At 41.3% G+C, this 25301-nt stretch overlaps 1 protein-coding gene across 4 annotated transcripts in view; it reads left to right on the plus strand.

Annotated features, from left to right (window-relative positions):
• The window catches only part of FNIP1 (folliculin interacting protein 1), a 142420-nt gene that overhangs the window by 80642 nt on the left and 36477 nt on the right, over window positions 1-25301 (plus strand). For 2 of the 4 annotated variants that reach the window (XM_038740791.1, XM_038740792.1), the window contains exons 3-11: window positions 5252-5389; window positions 9134-9234; window positions 9506-9580; window positions 10416-10507; window positions 13945-14028; window positions 14990-15061; window positions 16927-17062; window positions 17696-17897; window positions 20022-20107. In XM_038740791.1, coding sequence (XP_038596719.1) covers window positions 5252-5389; window positions 9134-9234; window positions 9506-9580; window positions 10416-10507; window positions 13945-14028; window positions 14990-15061; window positions 16927-17062; window positions 17696-17897; window positions 20022-20107 — 986 coding nt within the window. Of the gene's footprint in view, window positions 1-5251; window positions 5390-9133; window positions 9235-9505; window positions 9581-10415; window positions 10508-10942; window positions 11020-13944; window positions 14029-14989; window positions 15062-16926; window positions 17063-17695; window positions 17898-20021; window positions 20108-25301 lie in introns of those variants that run through there. The other 2 variants (XM_038740793.1, XM_038740794.1) reach the window with 2 other exon arrangements.

A 25301-nucleotide genomic window follows, 5' to 3' on the forward strand; every position in this document is an offset into this window, starting at 1 on the left:
CACACAGTAAGCACTCAATAAATACAATTGAATGAATGAATATTATTACTACTACTTCATGAGTTCCACTCATACATCTGGAACGTGAGTGTCTCTTTAGATATCAATTTGATGTCATGTCCTAGTTGTCTAAAGTTTTGTTTGTTTTTCAAGATTTCCTGATGTCTTCTAAACTGTGAGCCTGCTGTGGGCAGGAACCATCTCTATATGTTGCCAACTTGTACTTCCCAAGCATGTAGTACAGTGCTCTGCACACAGTGAGCGCTCAATAAATACGATTGAATGAATGAATTGTCTCTCTTTGTTGCTGAATTGTACTTCCCAAGTGCCTAGTACAGTGCTCTGCACACAGGAAGTGCTCAATAAATACGATTGAATGAATAAATGTTTGTGTCTGTTAAGAAATAGAACTCTCTATCTACAAGTTGGAAAATGCTCTTAAATTGAAACCAAAAATGTTATAGCGTTACACAAAAGATCTCTTCAGCTTTTCGTTGAGTTCAGTGGGTGGAAGAAAGGAAGGGCATTCCTTGGACTACAGATATGCTCCTGGTGGAAAACTAAACTTGGAAGTCAGCTGTTTGCCACTTGGCTGTTGAATGTTGTTGTCAGGCAGAGAAAGAAACATGCCATTTTTCATCTTGGGCCTTGCCTGTTTGAGATGTGTTTGGGGCCAAGTCAGAGAAAATTGAGGGGCCTGACACCCTCCCCTATGCAAGCATTTCCAAGTGTGAGAGAGAGTTATTTTTCTTTTTATATTTGTGTGAAACTATGATGCAGCTTGATATCTATGTGTTTTTATAGATAGAAGCAGCGTGGCTTAGTGGAAAGAGCGTGGGCTTGGGATTCAGAGGACATGGGTTCTAATCCCAGCTCTGCCACTTGTCTGCTGTGTGACCTTGGACAAGCCACTTAACTTCTCTGTTCCTCAGTTACCTCATCTGTAAAATGGGCATTAAGACTGTGAACCCCAAGTGGGACAACCTGATTACCTTGTATCTACTCCAGCGCTTAGACCAGTGCTTGGAATATAGTAAGCACTTAACAAATACCATAATTATTATTATTATATAGGTATTGCTATGTATTGATTTTAGTTTGGAGAAGAATGATTCCATAATGTATCATATACCACAGAAGAGTTCCCAGGTAATTCAGATGCCAGAGTCAGGCTGACACCACATAACCCCCTCCCTCTTCATATCTGACAGACAATTGTTCTGCCCAATTTCAAAGCTTTGTTGAAGGCGCATCTCCTGACTAAGCCTTCCTTTCCTCTCCTCCCACTCCCTTCTGAGTTGCCCTGACTTGCTCCCTTTATTCATTCCCCTTCCCAGCCCCACAGTACTTAGGTACAAATCTGACCTTTATTTATATTAAGACCTTTTTCTAAACAGATTTGTCTCCTCCCCCTCTAGAAAGTAAGTTTGTTGTGGGCAGGGATTATAATAACAATTATTATTATTATGCTATTTGTTTAGTGTTTACTATGTGCCAGACATGGTACAAAATGCTGGGGAGGAATACAAGTAAATCAGGTTGGACACACTGATCGCACCTCAGGAGCGATGAAGCATTAAAACCCAACTATTGTGGTCAGGGAACGTGTCCACCAACTCTCCCAGGGCATACTGTAGTGCTCTGCACACAGTAAGGGCGCAATCGATGCAATTAATTGATTAACCCAAGGATGGAGACAAAATAGGCTCAAAGTCTCGGAGGCTATAGGGGAGTCGAGGAACATAATAATAGTAATGATGATGGTATTTGTTAAGCACTTACTACGTGCCAAGCACTGTTGTAAGTGCTGGGGTAGTTACAAGGTAATGAGGTTGGACACAGTCCCTGTCCCACATGGGGCTCACAGTCTCAATCACCATTTTACAGCTGAGGTAACGGAGGCAGAGAGTCACACAGCAAACGTCACACAGCAGACAAGTAGCAGAGCCGGGATTATTCATTCATTCATTCATTCATTCAATTGTATTTATTGAGCACTTTCTGTGTGCAGAGCACTGTACTAAGCGCTTGGGAAGTACAAGTTGGCAACATATAGAGACAGTCCCTACCCAGCAGTGGGCTCACAGTCTAGAAGGGGGAGACAGAGAACAAAACAAAACATATATTGGGATTAGATTGGAATTGGGAAACATATATGGGATTAGAACCCATGACCTCTGACTCCCAAGCCCATGCTCTTGCCATTAGTCCAAGCCCCCGGAGTAGGGACCCTCAGTGACGGGAAGGAGGGTGGCGATCACCACGGTGCTTTTTTCAGTGGCGACAAAGGGGTCCAAGAGCATGTGGGAGCAATTTTTATCAGCAGCCTGACCTGTGTGGGTGTATGCCCGAAACCAGCAACCCATAACCAGCCCTAGCCAGACTGGCATCGGGTCCTAGTGCCATTCCCCCAGGCTTCCAGTTCCAAGAGGCTAGAATGGCGCCTGTGTGCCACTAACAAACCGGGACCTGGGAACAGATGTCGCGTGAGTGGGTCATTGGCAGCTGCTGGCACATGTGCTCACAGCTGGGCACCTCTTGCTGAATTCAACTCGAAAACCTAGACATAGGTGCAGAAAAGCTCCCTCCCAAGGTGGCAAATTTGAAAACTTGAGAAACAGCATGACCTAGTGGATAGAGCGTGGACCTGGGAGTCAGAAGGACCTGGGTTCTAACCCCGGCTCTGACCCTTGTCTGCAGTGTGACCGCGGGCAAATCACTTCACTTGTCTGTGCCTCACTTACCTTATCTGTAAAATGAGGATTGAGACTGTGAGCCCCAAATGGGACAGGACTGTGTCCAACCTGATTAGCTTGTAACTACTCCAGTGCTTAGTACAGCACCTGGCTCATAGTAAGTGCTTAACAAATACCATTAAAAAAACCTTCCAGCACGTTTACAAAATATAAATGATTATATGTGAGAGGAGGGGAAAGTATAGGAAGAGAAAGTTTGAGTAATTTTGGTTTTTCAGAGCATCAGTTAGCAAGCCCTGGCAGTCTGCCCGTTTGTTGACAGTTCTTGGCGAAGGCGTATTTTCCTTAATTCACCAAGAGTTCAGTTGAATGTACAAATGAGATTTTCCTGTGATGCACATATGTAGGATTTTTCCTTTTTCGTTTACATGTAGGAAATGTCCACATGGCCAGATGCAAAAACATATAGAAGCAGATATCTGTAGTATTTTTAGTTGTTCCATGTTGAGTTCTCCTTTCTTGGAGCTGGCATTGGCTGTGCCTCTGTAATGCCTGGTAACTTTTTAACTGGCCTCTAGTTTCAAAATTCTTTGTCTTAGTATTTTTTTAATGGTATTTGTTAAGTGGTTCCTCTGTGCAAGGCCCTGTCCTAAGCTAGTGTAGTACTGAGGAACCCATTTCTTCCAAAGGCTGGCATCCCTGAGAATTCCCTCTGTACTTCATAATAATGATAATAATTGTGATGTTTTTCAAGTGTTTACCATGTGCCAGGCCCTGGAGTATATCCTCGATTACCAGATCAGTACAGTTGCGGAAGAAGGCAACAGTAAACCACTTCCATATTTTTACCAAGAAAACTCTATGGATACATTCCCGGAACAGTTGCAGGTGGAGGTGGGGTGTTCTGGGAGAGATGTGCCCCTGAAGTCGCTATGGGTCGGAGATGACGCGACAGTGTAAAACAAGACGATTCATTCCTGTTGCACTTTTGGCTGCCTTCTTAAGGGGGAAGATAATCAGGTATTTAATCTCTATTTTACAGATCAGGGAACAGAGGCACAGAGAATTTAAGTGACTTCCCTGAGAGCGCCCGGCAGGCCATTCGTGGAATTGGGGTTAGAACCCAGGCATTCTGGCTTTCAGCCTGGTGCTCTTCCCACGCTGCTTTGCTAGGCCACCCCAGCTTCTGACATGGGTGCCAGAGCATTACGATTTATTTTTACTGTCACCCCCTCCAGACTGTAAAAGTAGGGATTGCCTTTTTACTTCTTTTTATGTTCTCCAAGTGCCTCTTACAGTGTCCTGCATACAGTAGGCACAGAATTAAATACTATCTTTAGCTAGCGTCGATAAATAGTACTGGTAAAGATTTTTGAGAAGCAGCATTGCGTAGTGGAAAGAGCACAGACCCGAGAGTCAAAGGATCAGGGTTCTTTCTAACCTGAGCTCCACCACTTGCCTGCTGCGTGACCCTGGACAAGTCACTTAACTCCTCTGGGCCTCAGTTACCTTGTGTGTCCATTGGGGATAAAATACCTGTTCTTCCTCCCCCCCTAGACTGTAAGACCCATGTGGGACAAGGACTACGTCAGATCTGAATGTATGGTATCTACCTTAGCACTTAGTACAGTCCTTGGGCTGGACCTGGAGCACTTAACAAATGCCATGATCATTATCGGTAGTGAGGTCATTCTGTTTGGCTTCCCAGCCTCTGTCTAGCTGTACCTCAAACATCGATGCTTCTCTTCCTGAGGGGTGGCCCCGCTTATGGGTCTTGGATCATGCGTTCTATTCCCAGCTCCACCACTTGTCTGCTGTGTGGCCTCTGGCAAGTCACTTCACTTCCTCAGTTCCCTCATCTGTAAAATGGGGATTAAGACTGTGAGCCCCAGATGGGACAGGGACTGTGTCCAGCCTGATTTGCTTGTATTTACCCCAGCTCTTAGTACACTGCCTGACACATAGTAAGCACTTAACAAATACAACAACTATTAATATTATGGCCCAGATTTTGGAATGACTACTCTGAAGACCCTCACCTCCGTGGCCCCAGAAGACAGTGGATGCTGCACTGTGACCTGCAGAGAGATTTTGCGTAGCCTCGTGTGGGCGGTGCCCACTTCCTCCTGGACCTATTCCAGTTCAGGACTGCCAGCGTGCTTTTGTTCTGGATCTCTGACCCGAACAAAACCAAAAACTGCCATCTCCAGAAAGTGCTCTATGAATTGGAGGCAGGAATACAGGTCCCGCATTGGCATTTTCAGCCTCACACGCAGAAGTGAATGTCACCATTGGTGGTGTCTTCTTTAATTATGAAGGACAATTATACACACACACACAATAAATGTGGTCAACATTATTTGCAAAACATTTTGAAGTCTTTAGGTAAAGGCTTCTTTACTTGTAAAAATGTGAAGTGGGTATTTTTTTTTCAGATATGTAATTAGAAGTTCGGGAAAAACCAGCCTGTTTTCTGCATGTCAATAATAGTTGGTCAAAACTCATTTCATTTCTAAAGAATCGGTTTATTAATAAGAATAATGCTTATATTTCAGAAGCTCTGTAGTGATGCTCAAGTGAGAGTTTTTGGGAAATGTTGTCAACTGAAACCTGGAGGCGACAGCTCTTCTTCTTTGGATAGTTCCATTAACTCGTCATCTTCGGATACAAAAGAACAGTGTCCCAAATACCAAGTGAGTGTGCTCTTCCAATTTTCTTCTTTTACCCCCGTCAAACTCAGTGCTGCCAGACTATTTAAACCTGTCAGTTACCTCTTAACACTATAAATGTGCAATCCTATCCTGTCAAAATTATTATGATAGCATCTTGCAGCCTTTTAAATGCAGAAACCAAACCAGTAGAAAAGACATTTTCACCTTCAAAAATGAAATTGCATTTCAGTTTTAAAAGCATCTATCTATCTTTTAACTTTTGGGAAAGCTTCGGAAACAAATCTCTTTTCTGTATAACAAATCAGGACTTCTTTGTGAACTGGATTTAGGTTTTACATAAGAGCAGAATGTTTGGCTTTGAGAGAAGCCAATGTCATCTGATGTGAATATATTTCTGTCATCTCTCCCTTCATGGATCACAAGTGTGTTATATTTAGTCACCCCAAAATAGAATCTTGAGATTTTATTTTCTTTGTAATGAAGTAATTGTGTTATGGTGGAAGTTGGTCTTTAAACCTATTTTTCTAAGGAGCTAGATGAGAATGAATTCCCAGAATGCTCAGGTTCAAGTGGTTAAATGAGAAGTAGTGGAAAATTGAATCCAATTTGATTGGCAGCAGATCTGGACTTTTTCTCTTTAAAATTGTGCCTTAAGAATATGAAGTATGAGGAAGGTCTTCAGGTTCCAAAGATGATTAATGCTAAGAAAAGTGGAGTCACCCCCAAGACACGGATATGGATGTCTAGTTGCTACTATTTATTGATAACTAAAAGTAGTTTTATGGATTTCCTTATATTTTTCCATCCCTTAACAAATACCATTATTATTATTATTATTATTATTATTATTATTATTATTATTACTCTATCCAGCCTAACCCAAGCCTTATATGCAGATTTTGTGAATGGGAAGAGGAGATTGCCTCCATATGAAATTTTGATTTTCTCTGCAATCGAAGACTTCCTCTTAAGCATTATAAAGCATATTGAGGCTACATAGTGAATTTGTAGAGAATCCAGTGCATATGAAAGTCGTGATTTTTATGTAAAAGAACATTAACAAGAGTTTCCATGTTTCATCTGGGGTACCCAGTCAGAAATATACCAAGAAACAACTCCTATGAGCAAATTTCTTATGTAAACAATAGACTTCTTAAATCTATAACTTTTAACTAGGTAGAAAGGAAGATAGCTAATCATTAAACACTGACTGGTGCCACCAAAGTAAAGCCCAACAATTTTTTGAACGTTTCTACGCTTCCTGTGGGCAGGGAACACATCTACCAAATCTATTGTACTGTACTCTCCCAAGACTTTAGTACAGTGCTCTGCACACAGTAAGTACTGAATAAATATGATTTATTGATCACTGTGTTTAGGATGGATTTAGGATGGCCTAAGTAGTAAGTATATTATTTTGAAAACATTTAGTATTCCCTTTTGCCCCTGAATAATTGCTTTCTTCATTTGCTGACTTGTCACATACTGGATTTTGAGAACATATAAGCTGAAATGATTTACTTGCCGCAGTCACCAGTCAGAAGCTACAGATCAGTCTCCTACTATCCATACACTCCTGGAGAGAGGGATCATGTGCACTAGTTGTACCCTCCCAAATGCTTAGAGCAGTGTTCTGCACAGAGTAAGTGTTCAGTAAATATAACTGAGTCCTCAGGTAAACACTCAATAATCAATCCTTGATAATGAGAAATTCATACTGTCTTTTTTAATAGTAAGGATAATAATAGTTGTATTACGAACCTCCTGTTTGCCAAGCACTGGGCTAAGTGCTCTGGCTTTACAGTATAAGTAGATCGGACCAAGTCCCTGTTCCTTCCACCTGGGGCTCCCAGTCTAGGAGCAAGGGAGAACTAGTATCTTATCCCAGTTTCTACGGATGAGGAAACTGAGGCACAGAGAAGTTGAGTAAATTGCCCAAGATAACGCAGCAGACAAGTGATGCTGTCATAATTAGAACTCAAGTTGCCCAACTCCCAGCCTTATGCTTATTCCACTAGGCCGCAGTGCTGCTTTCCTGTCTGTGCAGTGTCATATACAGCAAAATGATCATAATAATTCATTTACCTAGCACTTCTGATAACCAGAAGTTTGTGGCAGCAAGTTGGTTTTGATGTAAAATCCCCGGAGCTTAGAAATTGGATTTTGATCCTTGAGAATAGATCAGCCTGTGTTTTTCCACTTCACTGATCTGGACAGATCGGCCAAGCCACTGGTTGATATTCCTAGATGAAGTTGCAGGTGCGTTTCCGGGGCATACATCCCTTTTTGTAATCCAACAGTAGGATTATAAACACTGGCCAGAGAATTATATAGAACAGTCGAGTTGGATTCAACTCTTTCCCTGGCAAAAAGCCTTTTTAGGGGTGGGATACAGATATTTCAAAACTCTGTGTCCATTTAAACTACCAGTGAGAGGTTAGAATTTGAGGTTAGTAGATAGACTGTAAGCTCCCTGAAGGGCAGGAAATGAATGTATCTACCAACTCTGTTGTATTGTACTCTCCCAAGTGCTTAGTTCAGTGCTGTGCACTCAACAAGCAGTCAATAAATATAGTTGGTTGATTGATAGATGTGTTTGCAGTACCTTCTCAGGAGAAAGGAGAAACAGCGTGGCCTAGTGGATAGAGCACAGGTCTGGGAGTCAGAAGGACCTGGGTTCTAATCCTGATTCCACCACTTGTCTGCTGTGTGCAACTTTTGACTAGGCACTTAACTTTTCTGTGCCTCAGTTATCAGATGTAAAATGGGGATAAAGAGTATGAGCCTCATGTGGGACAGAGACTGCCCAACCTGATTAAATTGTATTTACCCCAGCACTTAATTCAGTGCCTGGCGCAGTAGTAAGCACATAACAAATACCATTTAAAAAAAATACTCAAAACTTGGTACTGCTGCTTCTCTGTGGTCACTTCCAGGAAAAATGTTCTTTGGGTACCTTACTTATGCCTTATGGGAGTGGGGGGTTCCCTGATTGTCCAGTTCAGTCAATCAATCAATTGTTTTATTGAGCACTTACTGTGTGCAGAGCACTGTCCTAAGCAGTTTGGAGAGTACAATATAACTGAGTTGATAGATTCTGGAATGAGCTTACAGTCTAGAGGGGGAGACATACATTAATATGAATAAATGATGGATATGTACCTAAGTGCTGTGGGGCTGAGGGAAGGGTGAATAAAGAGGGCAAGATCAAATGCAAGGGGAAAGCAGAAGGGAGGGGGAGAAGAGGAAATGAGAACCTAATTGAGGAAGGCCTCTTGGTGGAGATGTGCCTTCAGTAAGGCTTTATTATGTGCCTCTCTAGGAAAGAGAGATCCAAAATGATAGTCAGGAGACTTAAATTCTTTTTCTGCTCTACTACTGATTTATTGTTTATAAATCACTTGGGGAGACTTAATTCAGCATTCCTCATATGTAAAATGGAGTCACTATACAATTCCTTACAGGGAGTGTAGCATCTAGTAGAGAGTTAAGCATGTTGGGACCCAGTAAAATTTTGATGATGATCATAATGATGAAACCTGGTCAACTCTGGATTATACAGGCTAAAAGATTGCTTAGGTAGAGAAAATATTTAGATCAATCAGTCAATCTGTGGTATTTATTGAGTGCTTACTTGGGAAAGTACATCACAAGAGAGTTGGTAGACATTATCCCTACCCATAGCTCGAAGTTCAGAGAGTCTTACTTCCCCAGCTTAGACTTGGGAAAATGTCCATTTAATTAACAGAGGAATTATTTTCTTAGGGTTCTCGGTGTTCTTCTGATGCTAACATGCTTGGAGAAATGATGTTTGGCTCTGTGGCAATGAGCTACAAGGGATCTACTCTAAAGATTCATCAAATCCGGTGAGGTTGTTTCTGATTTTGGGTGAAGCCCTATACTCATGGTTTTGTTTTGTTGAGGATGAAAGAAATTATTTATTACTGAGGTGAAAATTTTCAGTTTGCATTGATGAATACCACCAACGTATTCCTTTTGGTATTGTATGTGCTTGATGATATTTGAGTGATAGAATAATTTGGTTTTTAAAACTCTTGCATGGATTGCTAAAATATAGATTATAGAGAGCCTTGGAGAGTAGAATATTCATAGCTTTATCTTCTGTTTTTCATACAGTTCCCCACCCCAGCTTATGCTTAGCAAAGTTTTTACTGCGAGAACTGGAAGCAGTATCTATGGAAGTCTAAACACGTAAGTACCTGCCTATTGAATGAGACTCAGTGATGCAGAGAATTAAGACAGTTTTGTAGTTAGTTTCAGGATAGTCATAAACTTTAAGAAAAAATCCCGTTTTGTTTTGTTGTCCTTTTCCCAGGTTTCAGATACTTGTTCCTTTTGCTCCTTGGTACTGAGGTTCTGCTAGATGGTTGCCTTATAAAAACTAGTTGGTGTTTGAGAGAATCTAAGCTGGAACTAGAGATGGGAAATTTGTGAATTCCATTTTTAGCCCAGATATTGAGTTTTTCCATCTTCTTCCCATCATATACCTCTCTAGGTTTTTGTGAGTATAGAAAGGATGTTTTATACTTAACTATAAAGGAAATTAAAAGTACCGTTGTTATCCTGGTGGCAGCTCTAACATCCTCCACCTTGGATAACATTTTAAAGTTGAGTGTTGTCTTCGTCGTTATTCTTTTTTGGGATATTTTTAAGTAATATATTTCAGAATGAAAATGATTTTTTCCCCAGCTGCATTTTCCAAATTGAGTGATGATGTGTTCCTTATGAATTTTGAAATTGTGGGAGAATGAAATGTAACAAATGATCCTCAACTAATTCCCAACACACTGGAATGTAACAACCCAACAGCCACCTCTGGCACTTATGTATTTATTTAGTACCATCCGTAGCACTTGTGTATGTATGTTTATTTATAACTTGAATTATTTATTTTAATTCCTCCGGGGAAGGGAATTTGTGTTTATGCTTTTGTTTTATATTCCCAAGTGCTTAGTAAGGGGCATTGCACCCGGTGAGTGTTTAATAAGCATTATTATCATTGATTGAAGTTATTTTGTTCCCTTAGGTTACAAGACAGTCTCGAGTTCATTAATCAGGACAATAATACATTAAAAGCAGACCATAATACTCTCATCAACGGGCTATTTGGAAATATAGGTAAAAATGTTTTTCAGTTTTGCTTGCCACCTCGCTCATTGAGTGTTGGCCAATTCACAAGATTCCAGAAACGAACACTCCAACAACATAATTAACAATGAAAAGCCGTTTCTTAAGGATTTCTTCAGAAAGAAAAATTGGAGTAGAAGATAATGATTTAGGAAAAATGAAAACAGCCTTTCTGTTGTACATGATGCACATGATTCCAGAGCTGGTGAAATAAGTGAAAAGAGAGCCTCTCAGACTTTGCCCAAGTCCAGTCAGAAGTGGAAACTTAAAAATGAAAATGGAATTTGGCCACAACTGTACTGAGGAGTACATTGAGTAAAAAGACATTTTGAAAAAGCCCGAAGGAGGCTTATTTTAAAATGGCAAATTGTGGTACAACAGTTCAAAAGCACCAGTTGTATGGGTAAAGGTAGTTTCGAAGGATGTGTGCTGATAAAAACTGAATATACATCCATAGGAGCTATACAGTTCTTCACACTTGCAAATGAATCCCAATATAAATGGTGAGACTTCAGTGCTAGTCAGATTGTTTAGCTGTTTTCACCGGTCTGTCTTTCGTTGTTCTTGTAACCTCTTTAGTTCAGCATTTTTATGAATGATACCAGGTTTTTGGTTATTGAACCCTGAAAATATTAATCGAATAGTTGCTTATTACAGTTCCCCTTGCTTGGGATCTGCCTTGTTCTGGAGATTACAAACATAGATATCAAATAACTCTTTCATTCTCTTTAAGGAAACTATGGAATCCTAAAGGAATGAAAACTGATTTATTTTAAAGTATGTGCTTTATTTGCGTAATAAGGGTTTCTGCCGTCAGAAAGTTTGTTGGATGTCAGAAACTCCTGCACGTTGTCAGGAGTTTCTGACCAGTTTCAGGTCAGTGAGCATTATTCAGTGACAGAAGGACTGGGTCGGGAGCCAGCCGGGGCAAGAGAGCTCTCCGGCATTTCTCTCTGTCATTTGGCTAGGCCTTTGGGCTTCGGTCAGTCACTCAGTCGTTTTTATTGAGTGCTTACTCTGCACATAGTAAGAGAGAATATGGGAGAGAATATAAAAGACACATTCACTGCCCACAGTGAGCGTACGTCTAGAGTCAATCTTGCAGGCATAGGATTATCATTAGGGAGGTGTCAGGTATCCTCTGCCCTGTTGCTTGCAACTTTTCCAAAAGTATTACATATTTTATAGACTAGTGAATCAATCAGTGAATGGTATTTACTGAGTGCTTACTATGTGCAGAGCACTGTACTAAGTGCTTGAGAGAGTGCAATGACTCTTATCTTCCGAGTAAAATAATTTCTGTATTACTGGGCCAAATTTAAAATTTGGACTTTGGCATTTAACAGGGTAAAATGGAATTTAGGCATGACTGAATGTTTTTCCTGAAAATGTGGCACTCTTCAAAAAGAACTTGAACTCACTTTGAACTTCACATTTAATAGCTTGTTTCTCATCCCCTAAGGAGAATCTTTTTGCCCCATCTTAACACTCCAGTCAACAGCGTTTTTCCAGTGTTGAAAAAGAGCCTTGTCTTTCCATCCCTGCAGTGCATAATCTTTATAGGTTGAAATCTCTGGCGCATTCTGCTAATAACTCCAGAAAAAAAGTATTGCAGAAGAACCCAGTTTAATAATAGTTTCTATGGTAACCATGGGTAAGCTCCTGGTTTTTAGCAGGAAAATGTTTGTATTTTCTATTTGGAAAGGGAAGAAACTATGTTTCAATAGAAAGTAAAATACATATATTTAAACAAATTAGAAAGAAAAGCAGAACTGCTACTGCTTGCGAGGTCAGGTGTTGTGGGTTGTTCCCTTATCTTTGATTCCCCTTCTTTGAGTGGGGGATTCAAAAGCATTTCCCAGAAAACATTCAGCGGGAAAGTCCGTTTGTAGGTTGGCTAAGAGGAAAATTTACTATTGGTACTCCCCCAAGTGCTTAGAACAGTACTTTGTACACAGTGAGCACTCAATAAATACCATCGTTGATAAGCGTAGCATCTGATGTTGTAATGTGTTGATTTTAACCTCTTTGAGGGCAAGAGTCATATTTTCTACCTCTAATTTTTCTTTCCCAAGTGCTTAGTACAGTGCCATGAACATGGTAGGTGTTCAGTAAATATTACTGATTCATTGACTAGGGATGTTCAGTGAGAAATGGGCAAGTGGTAAGATGACTTATATGGTGCTTCAAGGAGTCCCATGGAGACCCAGGTGTAGGCCAGAGTCATCTGCTGGCCCTGAATATTCAGTCCTGGCTGTTGACTCAGGGCAGCACAAAACCAAGCCCAGTAGGAGGAACTGAGTTTTGGGAGAACCATGACAGTCAAGTTGAGCTACTACCAAGAAGGTGATGGTTGTCCCCTGAGCTGTTAGATTTCTAGTTGGAAACACATCTAACAACTGTGTCATATTGTACTCTCCCAAGTGCTTAGTATAGTGCTCTGCACACAATAAGTGCTCAATATATACAACTGATTGATAATTCCCAGGAACTCATGGGGCAGCTTCTGCAGCAAAACTTCCAGTTAGTGAGTTTTAAGCCTCGTTTGATTCAGTGTGAACTTGCTCCGGACCCAACTCGGTGCGTGACCAAGCTCTGGACTCCTAACCTACCCAGGGCTATCGCCCTCTGGTCTTCCAAATGCAATGCATGGTTCCTTTCGACCAGTGATGTCAAAGGAGAAATGCCCTGGGCAGTCACCTACCCTGGGGACCTAAAATTCACTTGGCTCTGCCACCCACCCAACCAACAGTTCCTGATCCTTACCCAGGGTCAGTGCTCCCAGCGTGGACAGCTGTGCTTTTAAAGCCCATGGTACCCCCAAACTTATTCCCGTCATCTACATCTGCACCTTTCTCGTGACCTCATATAACTTACCCGGGGGTGATAAAAATTTTTTTGACTTTGTTTTATGGTTTCCACCTGTCAGCAATATGCCATTTCTACCCATCCCCATTTGTTATGCACTTTATTCTGTTTTCTTTGGCGGTAGTGGGGTCCTTTTTTGAAAGGGGGAGTATGCCAGAAAACTCCCGCCTAACCTACCAAGAAAAAATGTGTAGGTTCATTTTAATCTTAGATCCACCTTTTATAGCTTTGAATCTGAGAAAAAGAACATCTCAACAACTCACAATGGAAAATTTCTAGCCACTTTAGCTCTCTGATTCCAAGCTTCTGTTCGTTATTGTTTGGGAACAAACCACTTAGTTGACAACTATGGCAATCAGATCCACCCTGGCCAAGCTGGGACTATCCCATTTTAACCTGGGTACTGCAGCTTGAACTTTCGTTCTTGTTTAGTATAAAAATGGTTTTCCTCTGTGTCTGTCAGTCTATTCTTAGGTTGCTTTACCTCCTTTTTATACCAGTTGCTGGTCTGCTTCACTAACTTCATTCTTTCATATGTATTTTACGTTTTTGCCATGTAGGTCTTTCACAGCTTTGCAGCCCTAGGCGGGCATTCTCTGAGCAAGGTCCGCTCCGCCTGAACAGGAGTGCCTCTTTCTTTGCAGGTTTGCAATGTGCTCGATGGGTAGATTAGTTGGTGTGATCAACCTACTTGAGTGTGTGGGCCAGCTGTGGAAATAAGATGCCCATCTGGAAAGATTAAAGGCATGGGTGGCGTGCAACAGTTTGGTTCCCTGACTTAACAGAAGTGGGTTCCTATTCTTTCCAGGGAATGATCTCTTTTCTTAGAGATCTTAAAATTTGGCAAAGCTTTCTTTCACGGCATTTCAGTCGAGAAAGAATCTTCCTGAGTTTGTTTGGAATTTGGGAGGGTTGAATTCAACTTGTCACTTTCCATTTGTTTAGATTAGACATTTTGAAAGAGCCGAGTTTTATTCCTTATGGAGAATTCTTCTTTCCACAGCTGAGTACCCTTGTTACCTAGTTCAGATTGCAAAACACAAATCTGTTGAATATTCTTGCAAAATTGCTGATCCACTCTTTCTGTACGGAATGCTGTTCTGATAGCTGAGGCTTAGTTGAACAAGCACTACTGAGATGTTTTTCTAAAATATGCATGTATGTTTTCACTTCCTAGAAATCAGTGATATTTGCGGGAAGAGAATCTGCTTTATGCACTTAAAGTCCAAATGCTGCCTTTTTTTCTTCCCTCAAACATATTTCAGTTTGCTCCACTGCTGCCTGGCTAAAACTTCAGGAGAGTCTTGATAATTTTACCCCTCTCAGCTACTCTCCAGTGGTTATGGATTTAAGCTTTCTATTGATGTTAAATAAGTGATGGTCTTCAGCATCACCCCTCAGAAAAATATCCTTTTTTCACACAAATCATGAGGCTTGTTCAGCTGGGCAACAGCTGTTGGCGTGGGCTTGCGCTGTGCTGTGGAAAAAAAAGCTAGATGAATGGAATAAGATGAGCATGACTTAGTTTTGCTAATTAAAGGCGTAAGTACCACAAATCTGGCCAGTAATGTATTCTGTTGTTGATGGACCTGCCATCTTTTTCAGTTCACAGCAACCCCATGGACATGCCTGGGAGAGAGCAGAGTGAGGATCGAGACAGCGGCATAGCACGCTCTGGTAATGGCCTGTTGGGTTATTAATCCAACTTAAACTCATTAATGCCTGGTATTAAATGTCTGCCTACCTGATCATCTGGTTTCAAGGACAGATCGCTAGTGTCTGGTATCAGGTCTAATACCGGAGTTGTTTTGGAAAGGGCAGAGATGGAGATTGTATTAATCGTGTCGTGCTTCATTTTAAATGTTGACAATCAGCTTTCCGCCTTTCCCAGTGCCTGGCGGAGGTATGGGCCTGGATGAAAGCAAGCTGTCCTAGGCTCAGTCCAGACAAGAGGAAAATGATCTCGGTAGGTAGGGGAAAGTGTATGGAGGCCATGGAGGGGAAGATTGATTTGCGGGAGTTTCCCTGTTCCTTGCCACAGAGGTTCACAATCTGGGGGCACTTCTAGTCCTCCTACAGGAGCCTCTAGTTTTCCAGGCGGCTACTGTGGCTAGGAAGACCACTGACTATGCAGTCAGCAATGAGGTTGGGACACTTCTTCTCTGGGGAGTTCATTAAAGTATTCTCTGACTCGGTAACGTCAGCCCAGGGTCACTATAACATCCCGCATAGCCTGACCTTAAGGACAGGCAGAGTTCCGTCATCTTTATGTTTTGCGTCAGGTGGTAGAGCTTCTTATTGCCTCCCTTTTTGTGTTTATTTCCTGTTCACTTTGGAGTGAACCTGTAAGGTTCCCTGTTGAAACCCCACAACTCCTTTTTAGAGGAGACCCGAATAGCTAACATACTCTTACCCATTGGCCAGTCTTCAGGCCGTTAAGCACTTTGATACAACAGCCATGCAGCACTTATGTAAATATCCTTATTCTCTATGATTTCCTGTCTCCATAATTTATTTTCATTTTCATAATTTATTTTCAAGCTCCTTGTGGGCAGGGATCACGCCTACCAACTCTGATATATTGTACTTTCCCAAGTGCTTAGTACAGTGCTCTGCACACAGTAAGCACTCAGCAATCGATTGATTTCTTAATTGCTGCCATGCAGTGACATTCAGCTGACGACCTTCTGCTAAGTGTTACCAAAGGTGGAGGGTCGTTATCTCTCAAACGTCTCCTTAATGTCTTGCAGCAGAGCCCTTGGAGTTCAGTTTCAGGACTTCATCATTTTGGTGCAAGTTCATTCCCATGTCCCTTTGATAGCTTTTTTCTTTTATGAGGGGTTTATGCTTTCATTTGTCATATGTTTCCCAATGACTCAATGTAATTATTCCATTTCATCCCCTCTTGAAATGATTGTCCACAGTTGAGCTGTGGTCTTCCTTGGAGTAGTTTTCAAAATTTATTATGAAATATGATATTTTTCTATATTAAAATCTCATCCAATATGTAGTTTTGTAATCACTATTCATCTTCAAGACCTAAGACTGTCTCTCTTTAAGGTCCTGTTGTTTAACATCAATTACAGTTAGCCCAAGAATACTAAGACAGAAATAAGTAGCCCTCATTGGCGCACACCACACCACCTACAATTCATCTTATCCTCTTCTGATTCTGTCTGAGGCATTTGAGGAGAATAAAATAGCCAGTGAACCTTATTCTAGAAGATGCAGCAACAAAAACAAAAACGTTTTATGCTGCAATTCCCCAGTATCTCTTGAAAAAATTCAAGCTGCCCGTTTCATTTGTGGTGTTCATTGGCAGAATTTAGAAAGCCAAGGTATGGGTTTGATTTGGTCTTTTTCTTGACTCTCTGAGGTGCACTTAGAAATAGCAAGTGTAACTTTTGGGGGACTAAGGAAGGGAATTGGTTATAGCTTTGAATTGGCTCCCCCGTTACACAGTCCCTCTGAATCAGGTAAAAATTCTTTGGTTTCTTGGTCCAATCTGTTATAATAAATTGGGTTTTTCCTTATTCTGACAGCTTCTCTCAGCAGCTTGCTCATCACTCCATTTCCCTCCCCAAACTCCTCACTGACCAGAAGCTGTGCGAGCAGTTATCAACGGCGATGGCGACGCAGCCAGACCACGAGTTTAGAGAACGGTGTCTTTCCTCGGTGGTGAGTTAGAAACAAAAGCTTAGAATGAGACTCCTTTTTCCATTGGTTATCAGTATGTAGCTAATTTTCATTTCCTAGTGTGGGCGTTTTAGAGCAAAAGAACACGGGAATAAGTTTGCTGTTGTCGAACTCCCTCAATGAAATATCTCATGCAATTGAAGCCCATCACTCTTGGAAAGAAATGATAAAAATATTATTGCAACTAAAGTAGAAATGCACTGCAAATAGTAGGAGTTCCTCTTGAAAGGTAGTCATGGCATCTTTTCGTGTGAATCAGCAAAATGAAACTAAAAAAGAAGACACAAGCCCAGGAGTTTTTGAGGCCTCTTTGTCAGGCACTAATGAACCTTTTCAGATTGGATGTGAATTGAAAATCTGTGATTCTGAAAATGGGCTTGGTTTTGGAAAAAAATCTGTAAATTCTGTACCAAGAAACATCTGAGTGTTCTGGAAAATAAGCAAGGGGAGCATATCATGAAAGTTTCCTGAATATTTGGTAGTTAAGATTTTTTGCCTCCCCCCCTCCCCAGAAATAACAAAACAGTAAAGGGCCTTACGCTTAATGTTCCCTTCTTCCTTAGAAAGAAAATTGAATTGGCATTTAAAGTAACTAATGTTGCATTTTCCTTAAAGGTCTGTCGAGGAGAGTTTTAATCTTTCAGATGAAAGCAGTGGCCCTACCCCAGGCATTGTTAGGAAAAAGAAGATTGCAATTGGGGTCATCTTCTCACTCTCCAAAGATGAAGACGAAAATAGCAAATTTAACGAGTTTTTTTTTTCGCACTTTCCTCTCTTTGAGAGCCACATGAACAAACTAAAGAGCGCGATTGAGCAGGTAAGTATAGCCATTGGTGGGGCAGGGGTGAGCATGTCTGTCTGATTGGCAGATGGTGGCCTTTCAGACTTTCCCCCCTTCCCACCTCCTCAGTCCTGTCCCCCAACCCCTGTCCAGCAACAGACCCAGACAGTTTTTAATCCAGTGATCCGTAGGCCATTTAAAAGGTCCAGGGCTGCAATGTCGAGTCATCTCTGATGGCATGAGAGCTACCTGTAGCTTGTTAGTAATACATGCTGAATTGGAATCATAAGGATGTCCCTGTTGCTAGTGAACAACCAAAGACATCATTAGGGTCATTAAGACATAGGCAGATTCTTGAATTTTGGAATTTTTAGCTTGCTATTTGATCCTACAGAGGCAAGGTCATTGTTTTTTCTATTTGTTTCTTCTATAATGCATTTTACTGCTGAGTAATTTAAGTTGATGTTCAGGAAACAATCAGGCCCCTTTTTAAATCCAGATGCCTCTTAAATATGGACCCCATGTTTAAGAGCCAGCTCGGATTGCTTAGGAAGCTCCCGATCATTTAGGTCGGAATTTTACAGGAATTTTACATTTCCTGTAAAATTAAGTTAGAAAATACGAGTGGAAAAGGGTCGGGGTGCTAAAGATGGACTTTTCCTCAGTAGTACCTTCATCTGCTTCTACCTTACCCTCCACCCATTCCCTTCCCCCATAGTAAAGCAGGGCTGGGAATGTTAAAGCAGAGAGCTCTCATTTGTCAGGTAAGAACTATGGCCACAGCTCAGGAATGGCTAGCAAAAAGATGTTGTTTGGAACAGGAAGCTCTGTGCTGTGGGCACAGGTGTCGTCTTATCAGCTTTCCCCTTCCCCACACCTCTCCCTGCCCATATTGGGCAGAAAGTGAGATCGTAAGCTGGGATAAGGAAGTCATGCGATCAGGTCAGCTTAGGTTCACTCCTAGAGCCCACCTGGATTAAGGGTCACCAATCTTTTTGAACTCTACCCATGAGATGTTTTATTAGAAGTGAGTGGGCTAGATTGGTATTTCAGTCTCTCAGTTTCCTAGTTTAGAGTTCACAGGAGGAGGGTGAAATTCAGATTCTGCAGAGCCTAAGGAAAGGAATTGCTCGCCAAAGGGTGGCAGGTGTGTGGTATACTGAGTAGCTGGAAACAGTTCCGTGTGTCATATGGAGGATAATCTGGCTTTGAGGAGACTCGTTCCTGCATTGAAGAAGGGACAGTTTTGGCAGTTGATGCCAAAATGCCAAACATTTAGATCCACCTCTGATCCTGGCGGTCTTCTGATTTACAGAGTCACCTGATACTTCTGACAGGTTCTGTTAAATATTCATTTAAAAATCCCAGTGCCTGCATCCCTGAAGAGGTTTCAGCTGTTTGGGGACTTCAGGGAAACACCGAGCTTTCAAAGTTGCTTTCCTTTACCAACCCAGACCTCATCCCTGAAATCACTGGGAGCTAATGTTAAGTGACTGTGTTCAAGCAAACTAGATGTGTTAGGAACAAATCAGGAAGTGCCTTTCCAGTTGAGAAAAATCACTCCAATCGTCTTGGGGGGCCTATGCCACTTCCTCAGTTGGAGAGCAGCATTATCCTGCCTTCGTTAGCCGTGGTAGGCAGCAAAAGCTACAGAAGGCCGGAGGGGGAATTTACACTTTTATGGGTAGTTAAACTTGAAAGTAGCTTTGTGGGGATTTTCTTTGGGCCCTCGGTTTTGTGGAGAAAATTTTTTGATTCTCAAAAAAAAAAACCAGCGGGCAACTGTAGACTTCCCCAACCCCTCAACTTTATCTCTACTCAAAGGTGGAGTTACAGGTCACCATTCCTGGAGTGATAAACGGGGATCCATGTCAGCATTAATTCCTTTCCTTTGTGACCGTGCAAATGCGAGCAAAAGGTACAGCACAGTAGTCAAGGTAGGGAAACTTTGAACCCTTTTATGAGCCTCAGGGACCAAAAGTGCAAAAGAGAAAGGAACCGTAAATAAACGTGCCTCATTTATCGCTCCTAGATATGAAAGTTGGCGGTGTACCTGTACTTGTCATCTAAAAATATATACTTATTTGCCTCCCTGGGTGAATAGATGATAAGCAAACATGTGATTTTGTTTTCCACTTTCTTTCCTTGGCTGTTTTCAAGGCTATGAAAATGAGCCGGAGGTCAGCTGATGCCAGTCAGCGGAGTCTGGCTTATAACCGAATTGTCGATGCCCTAAATGAATTCAGGTAAGGATTCCCTGCCAGCTTTTTTGCAGTTTTATGTACACTGAATACCAGCCCAGTTTTCTCTTTCCTGCTTTTTGACTATGGGTTACTCTTGCTTATAAGCCCTGAAAGCCCATCGGTCTGTCCTGAAAACTCGCCTTCACCAACATGCCCTCCCTGATTAATTCTCTGCTTCACAAGTCATAAAATCCCACTAGTCCCTTCTAGGCTCTTAGGTACTTATAACCTGTCCTCAGCCCTTCTGTACATACATTTAATCACTTGTACACTCATTTATTTTGATTACTTAGTCTCATTTTGAAGTGTAAACCCCTTGTTAGCAGGGAATGTACCACTTGCTTTTTTTGTACTTCCCAAGCTCTTAGTACTGTGAATGGCACTGAGGAATTGGTTTTACTACTTATACCTGATGCTTCCTGCACAGCTAATTCAAAATCAAAATGAGAGGCAGCATGGCATAGTGGATAGTGCACTGGTTTGGGAGTCAGAAGGTCATGAGTTCTAATCCCAGCTTCACCACTTGTCTGCTGTGTGACCTTGGGCAACTCACTTCACTTCTCTGAGCCTCAGTTACCTCATCTGTAAAATGGGGATTAAGACTGTGAGCCCAACATGGGACAAGGACTGTGTCCAACTCGATCTGTTTGTATCCAGCCCAGTGCTTAGTACAGTGCCTGGCACTTAGTAATCACTTAACAAATTTTAAAAAACAATAGTAAATAATGAAATCCTGTGCTTCATTTGTTTTAAGAACACTTTCACTGAGTCTAATTTTAGGAATTCCATAAGGTATTCCATTTTATTTAGAAATGACTGAATTTTGGAAAGTTTGACTGTTTAATTTTACACAACTATCATTTTTACTCTTAACTCTAGGTTTTTTCCTCTACTGCATTTTAGTGTAGCTCTCATAAAATATACTTCTGGGTTCTGATTTTAGATACTGCTATAGAGCTGGAGGGATTGCCAAAACCCCCTTTTAAAATAGAAGACCCAGAGACTGAAAACAGAGTGGCACACTTATGCTATTCCTACTAAAAATATCCATACTGGAGTATTTGCATAAAGTTATCAGAAGTATGAGGGTGTGTCCATAATAGAATAGTTGGATGAAAGACGCCAGTGTTTCCATATTCATGACTTCCTTGAGGCTATGTTAAATTTTTACCATTTTATTTTTGTTTTGGTTGTCTGGCTCTCTTGTTCATGCATTACTAAGTCTGAGACCTAGGAACACCTAAGAGTAATTGTGTAAATGCAGTGTAGCAAATCGTTGAATTTTATCCATCCTATCTTTGAGGGCCAGGGGATTAAGAGGTGCAGATGAAGAACACCGACTTTCACCTTGAGGAAGGGGGTGTTAAGGTTCACGATGAGATCAGTCACATCATTTCTTTAGCTTCCATTAATTGGGTTGTATTCTGAGAACATGTTTTATCTTTAGGATCAATTTCCTAAAATAAGCTCCCTGATCAATCAACAGTGACCTGTCCGAATTAGGAGTTTCCTTTCAATATAGTTTTGATGTTCTTTTTCTCTTCTCTCTCCTCATGTTCTTCTAACTCCTGAAGAAATAACCTGTAACAAATAGAAAGTACCGTACTTGGCATCCTTCCTCTTACCACTCTGAGGGCGCTCAGATGCTCCATCAGCAAGAAATGATGTTCCGCATGACCGTGGCATTAAGCAAAGTGACATGTGGCCACCAGATAGCATCATCTCAGTTAAAAATCCCCCTGAACTAAGATGGGACATTTTGCCTTCTTGTTTTCTTTAAATAAATCAGGTTTGAATAATTGGCTAGTAATAATAGTGGACTTTACCATCTTTAGTCATTTTTATGGAGGAAAAAAGAAACCCTTTTGCTCCTGGTCCTTTATTTTTCTCATGTAAATAATAGGGCACGGCACTTTGATTGTAAATTGTCACACAGTTTTTTATGGTTAGAGATTTTTTTTATCCACCAAAAGGCATATTGACGTGTTCTGATTTTGACTTTGACTTTTAACTTTAGCATTCTTCCTTAAAGAGAAGTCATTTTGCAGGAGTTCAGGATAAAGCTGTCTAGCTCTCACATATAAATATTAATGAGTGTTTTTATATTGTCATCAAGTTTCAGACCTGCCTTGAATAGATATTATAATGAAGAGTCATTTTCCACTGACTTTAAGCCATATACTTTTCCTTTCTCTTAAGTTTTTAGTCTTTTTAAATATGAATATATGTAATATGAATTACTGTGCTTACTGTATGAGAGTGTGAACTTTTAAAGTCCTGATTAGGTTGATTGAAAATGCTGATCATGTTTTGGAAAGAGAAATCGTAGGTGGCATTTAATGTAGGTTGTTTTTCATGTGCTTTTTAGCAGTAATAGTAGTCATAGTATTTATTAAGCACTTGGCTGTATGCAGAGTGCTGTACTAAGCACTGGGAAAAAATTTTCAGGTGGGAATTAGACATGGTACCTGTCCTTTGGGGGGTTTTCACAATCTAAAAATCTGTGTTTTAAAAAGTGTAATTGTAAACCTTGCTGGCCTAGAGGATTGCGGGGGTGGGGGTTGGGGGGCATTTTTGTGATACTCACTGTGTTTCTCATGGAATGTAATTCCAAAATTTTTCTGCTATTTGTGGCTGTCATATGGCAGCAAAGTAAATGCCGACTGAATGAATTGGCCTTTTGAAACTTTATCCTCTAAAACTTCTCAATGCACACGTACCCTTTAGTATAACTGTTTTTAAGCCTTGAAAGGATTTTTCCCTAGAAAACAATAAAGTTTGAGGTTTTATAGACTATACAAGGGCCTGGTAAGGAGCCAGTGATAGAAATATTTTGCACATATTGGGAATTCCTCTTCACTTGTATTGAACTGCAGAATGATGTTTACTTCCTGTTTTTAGCAGATTTGGGGCTTCTTTGGGAGTCAGTTTTACTACATGTAACTGGTTGTCGATCAGTAAAATTCTTTACCATTGGTTTTAGGGTCTATTGTTATAATAGAGAAGCAGCGTGGCTCCGTGGAAAGAGCGCGGACTTTGGAGTCAGAAGTCATGGGTTCTAATCCCGGCTCTGCCAATTGTCAGCTGTGTGACTTTGGGCAAGTCACTCAACTTCTCTGTGCCTCAGTTACCTCATCTGTAAAATGGAGATTGACTGTGAGCCCCACATGGGACAACCTGATCCCCTTGTAACCTCCCCAGTGCTTAGAACAGTGCTTTGCACATAGTAAGCGCTTAATAAATGCCATTATCATTATTGCTATTATTACTATAACAATAACAAGTGTGATAATTGCTAAATTCCTGCCATGTGCCAAACGCTGTACTAAACACTAGCGTAGTTACAAGATAGCCAGGTTGCACAAGTATGGGGTCCACCATCCAAGAGGAAGGGAGAACAGGGACTCTTATCCTCATTTTACAGGTGAGGAAACTAAGGCACTAAGAAGTCAAGTGACTTGCCCAGGATCTTGCACAGCAGACAAGTGGCAGAGCTGGGATTAAAGTCCAGGACCTGTGACCCCCAGGCAGACAAGTGGCAGAGTGGGATTAGAACCCAGGACCTATGATCCCCAGGACCATGCTTTTTCCACTGGGCTATGCTACTTCTACCCCATTGTGCTGGAGTTGAGGCCATTTGGTGTTAGCTTGTTGTGGGCAGGGAACGTCTGCTAACTTTGTTTTATTGTACTCTCCCAAGCATTTAGTACGGTGCTCTGCATATAGGAAGTGCTCAATAAATGCGATTGAGTCTAAGGATTTTCATGTTCTAGTGAGCAAATGAAAGTTAGGCAGTGCCATTCTCCATCTTCTAACGTAAACTTCAGCCTTGTCTTCCTAAACCCACTGCAGCTGCAAAACTTCCTCACTGTTCCTCAGGGCGAGAGTATGTTAATGTTTCCAGAGTGGCCTTGTGGGGTTTGGAAGAGCAAGCTAGAGGAGCAAAAGAGTGCAGACAACATCTGTGCTTTACTCCCTTTGCCATCTCAAGGAAGTCAGATCTCTGATCCCAGAGCCAGGCAGCCTTCCCAGCCAAGTGTTGGTTTCTCCTACTCTCAAGAATGTTGCCATTAAAGGGGCGCTCTGAGGATTAGGAAACAGGGATACACCCAAAAAGTGTCACTGACCCAGAGGTTGAGCTAAATCTCACCTCTTTTCTATTAATGCCAAAAATCTCATTTCTCAGTTTGGCCATTTGGAACTTCATCACATTGGTGGTGGTATTTGCTCATGTGTTTCTTCTGAACTTTCTGGGCCCAAAGTGACATTTTACAAAGAGGAACTACCAAAGGCTTATGGGACTCCATTCAGCTGAGATTTTTTTTTTGTCACTTTTGAAATTTATGAAATCTTTAAAACCACAGAAAGTTCCTGACTTCCTTAGTTTTCCCTATTAAAGCCCCAAAAGGTTTTTGTAGGCACTTCCTCATTTGAAATAGAGAAACGTGACCTGTGGAGGTCAATTCTTCTTCTGTGGAAAAGGTCTGTAAAGGTCAGCTAGCTGGGGTTGGTTTGGGGTCCAGACATAATGAACCAGAACACAGTGGTAATTTGCACCTATTTATGGCACCTTTTCCACACACTCAACTTTTACCCAGCAAAATTGGCCTCACTCCCTGATGACTGTGAATGACTTAGCCAAGCACTCTGGAGAAACACTTCTCAAGAGCTTGCTGGTATCCAGTGTATCAGCCAAAAACACAATAATTTGCAAGAGGTAGGGCACAGTTCAGGATGCTGGGAAGGTTTCCTATAGTTCACCTATTTTGCATTTTGCTGCAAATATAAAAAGAAGTCTGAGCTAGTTTGCTTTCCTTCCTGGAACCTCATTCACTGGGAACAGGGAGTCGTTATTTTTGGTCTGAGATTTTTGCAGTCCTTACAATTCGACCCAGCTGTCTTATCCACACTCTGCTTTACTTTAAAAAAAAATCCCCCATTTTATTTGCTCGCTAAAGAGAAGAGGCCTGGTGATTTCATTTTCTCGTTAGCAGAATTGCAGAGGGGTTAATCCTCGCCTTCGGTTTCAGTGCCGTTATTTACACTGGTCTGGTATTGAGGGTTCCCTTTACTGCAGTCACATGCTTGTTGGCAAGCAGCCAATGGAATCTGAGCTCCCTCTGAGGAAACTCTATCAGTTACAGATGCAGCCAGGGTTACCAGAATAGTAAATAATGTCACAAGACCCAGCCATCCT

This window comes from Tachyglossus aculeatus, chromosome X1, assembly GCF_015852505.1.
Source record: "Tachyglossus aculeatus isolate mTacAcu1 chromosome X1, mTacAcu1.pri, whole genome shotgun sequence".
Classification (NCBI taxonomy): Eukaryota; Metazoa; Chordata; class Mammalia; order Monotremata; family Tachyglossidae; genus Tachyglossus; species Tachyglossus aculeatus.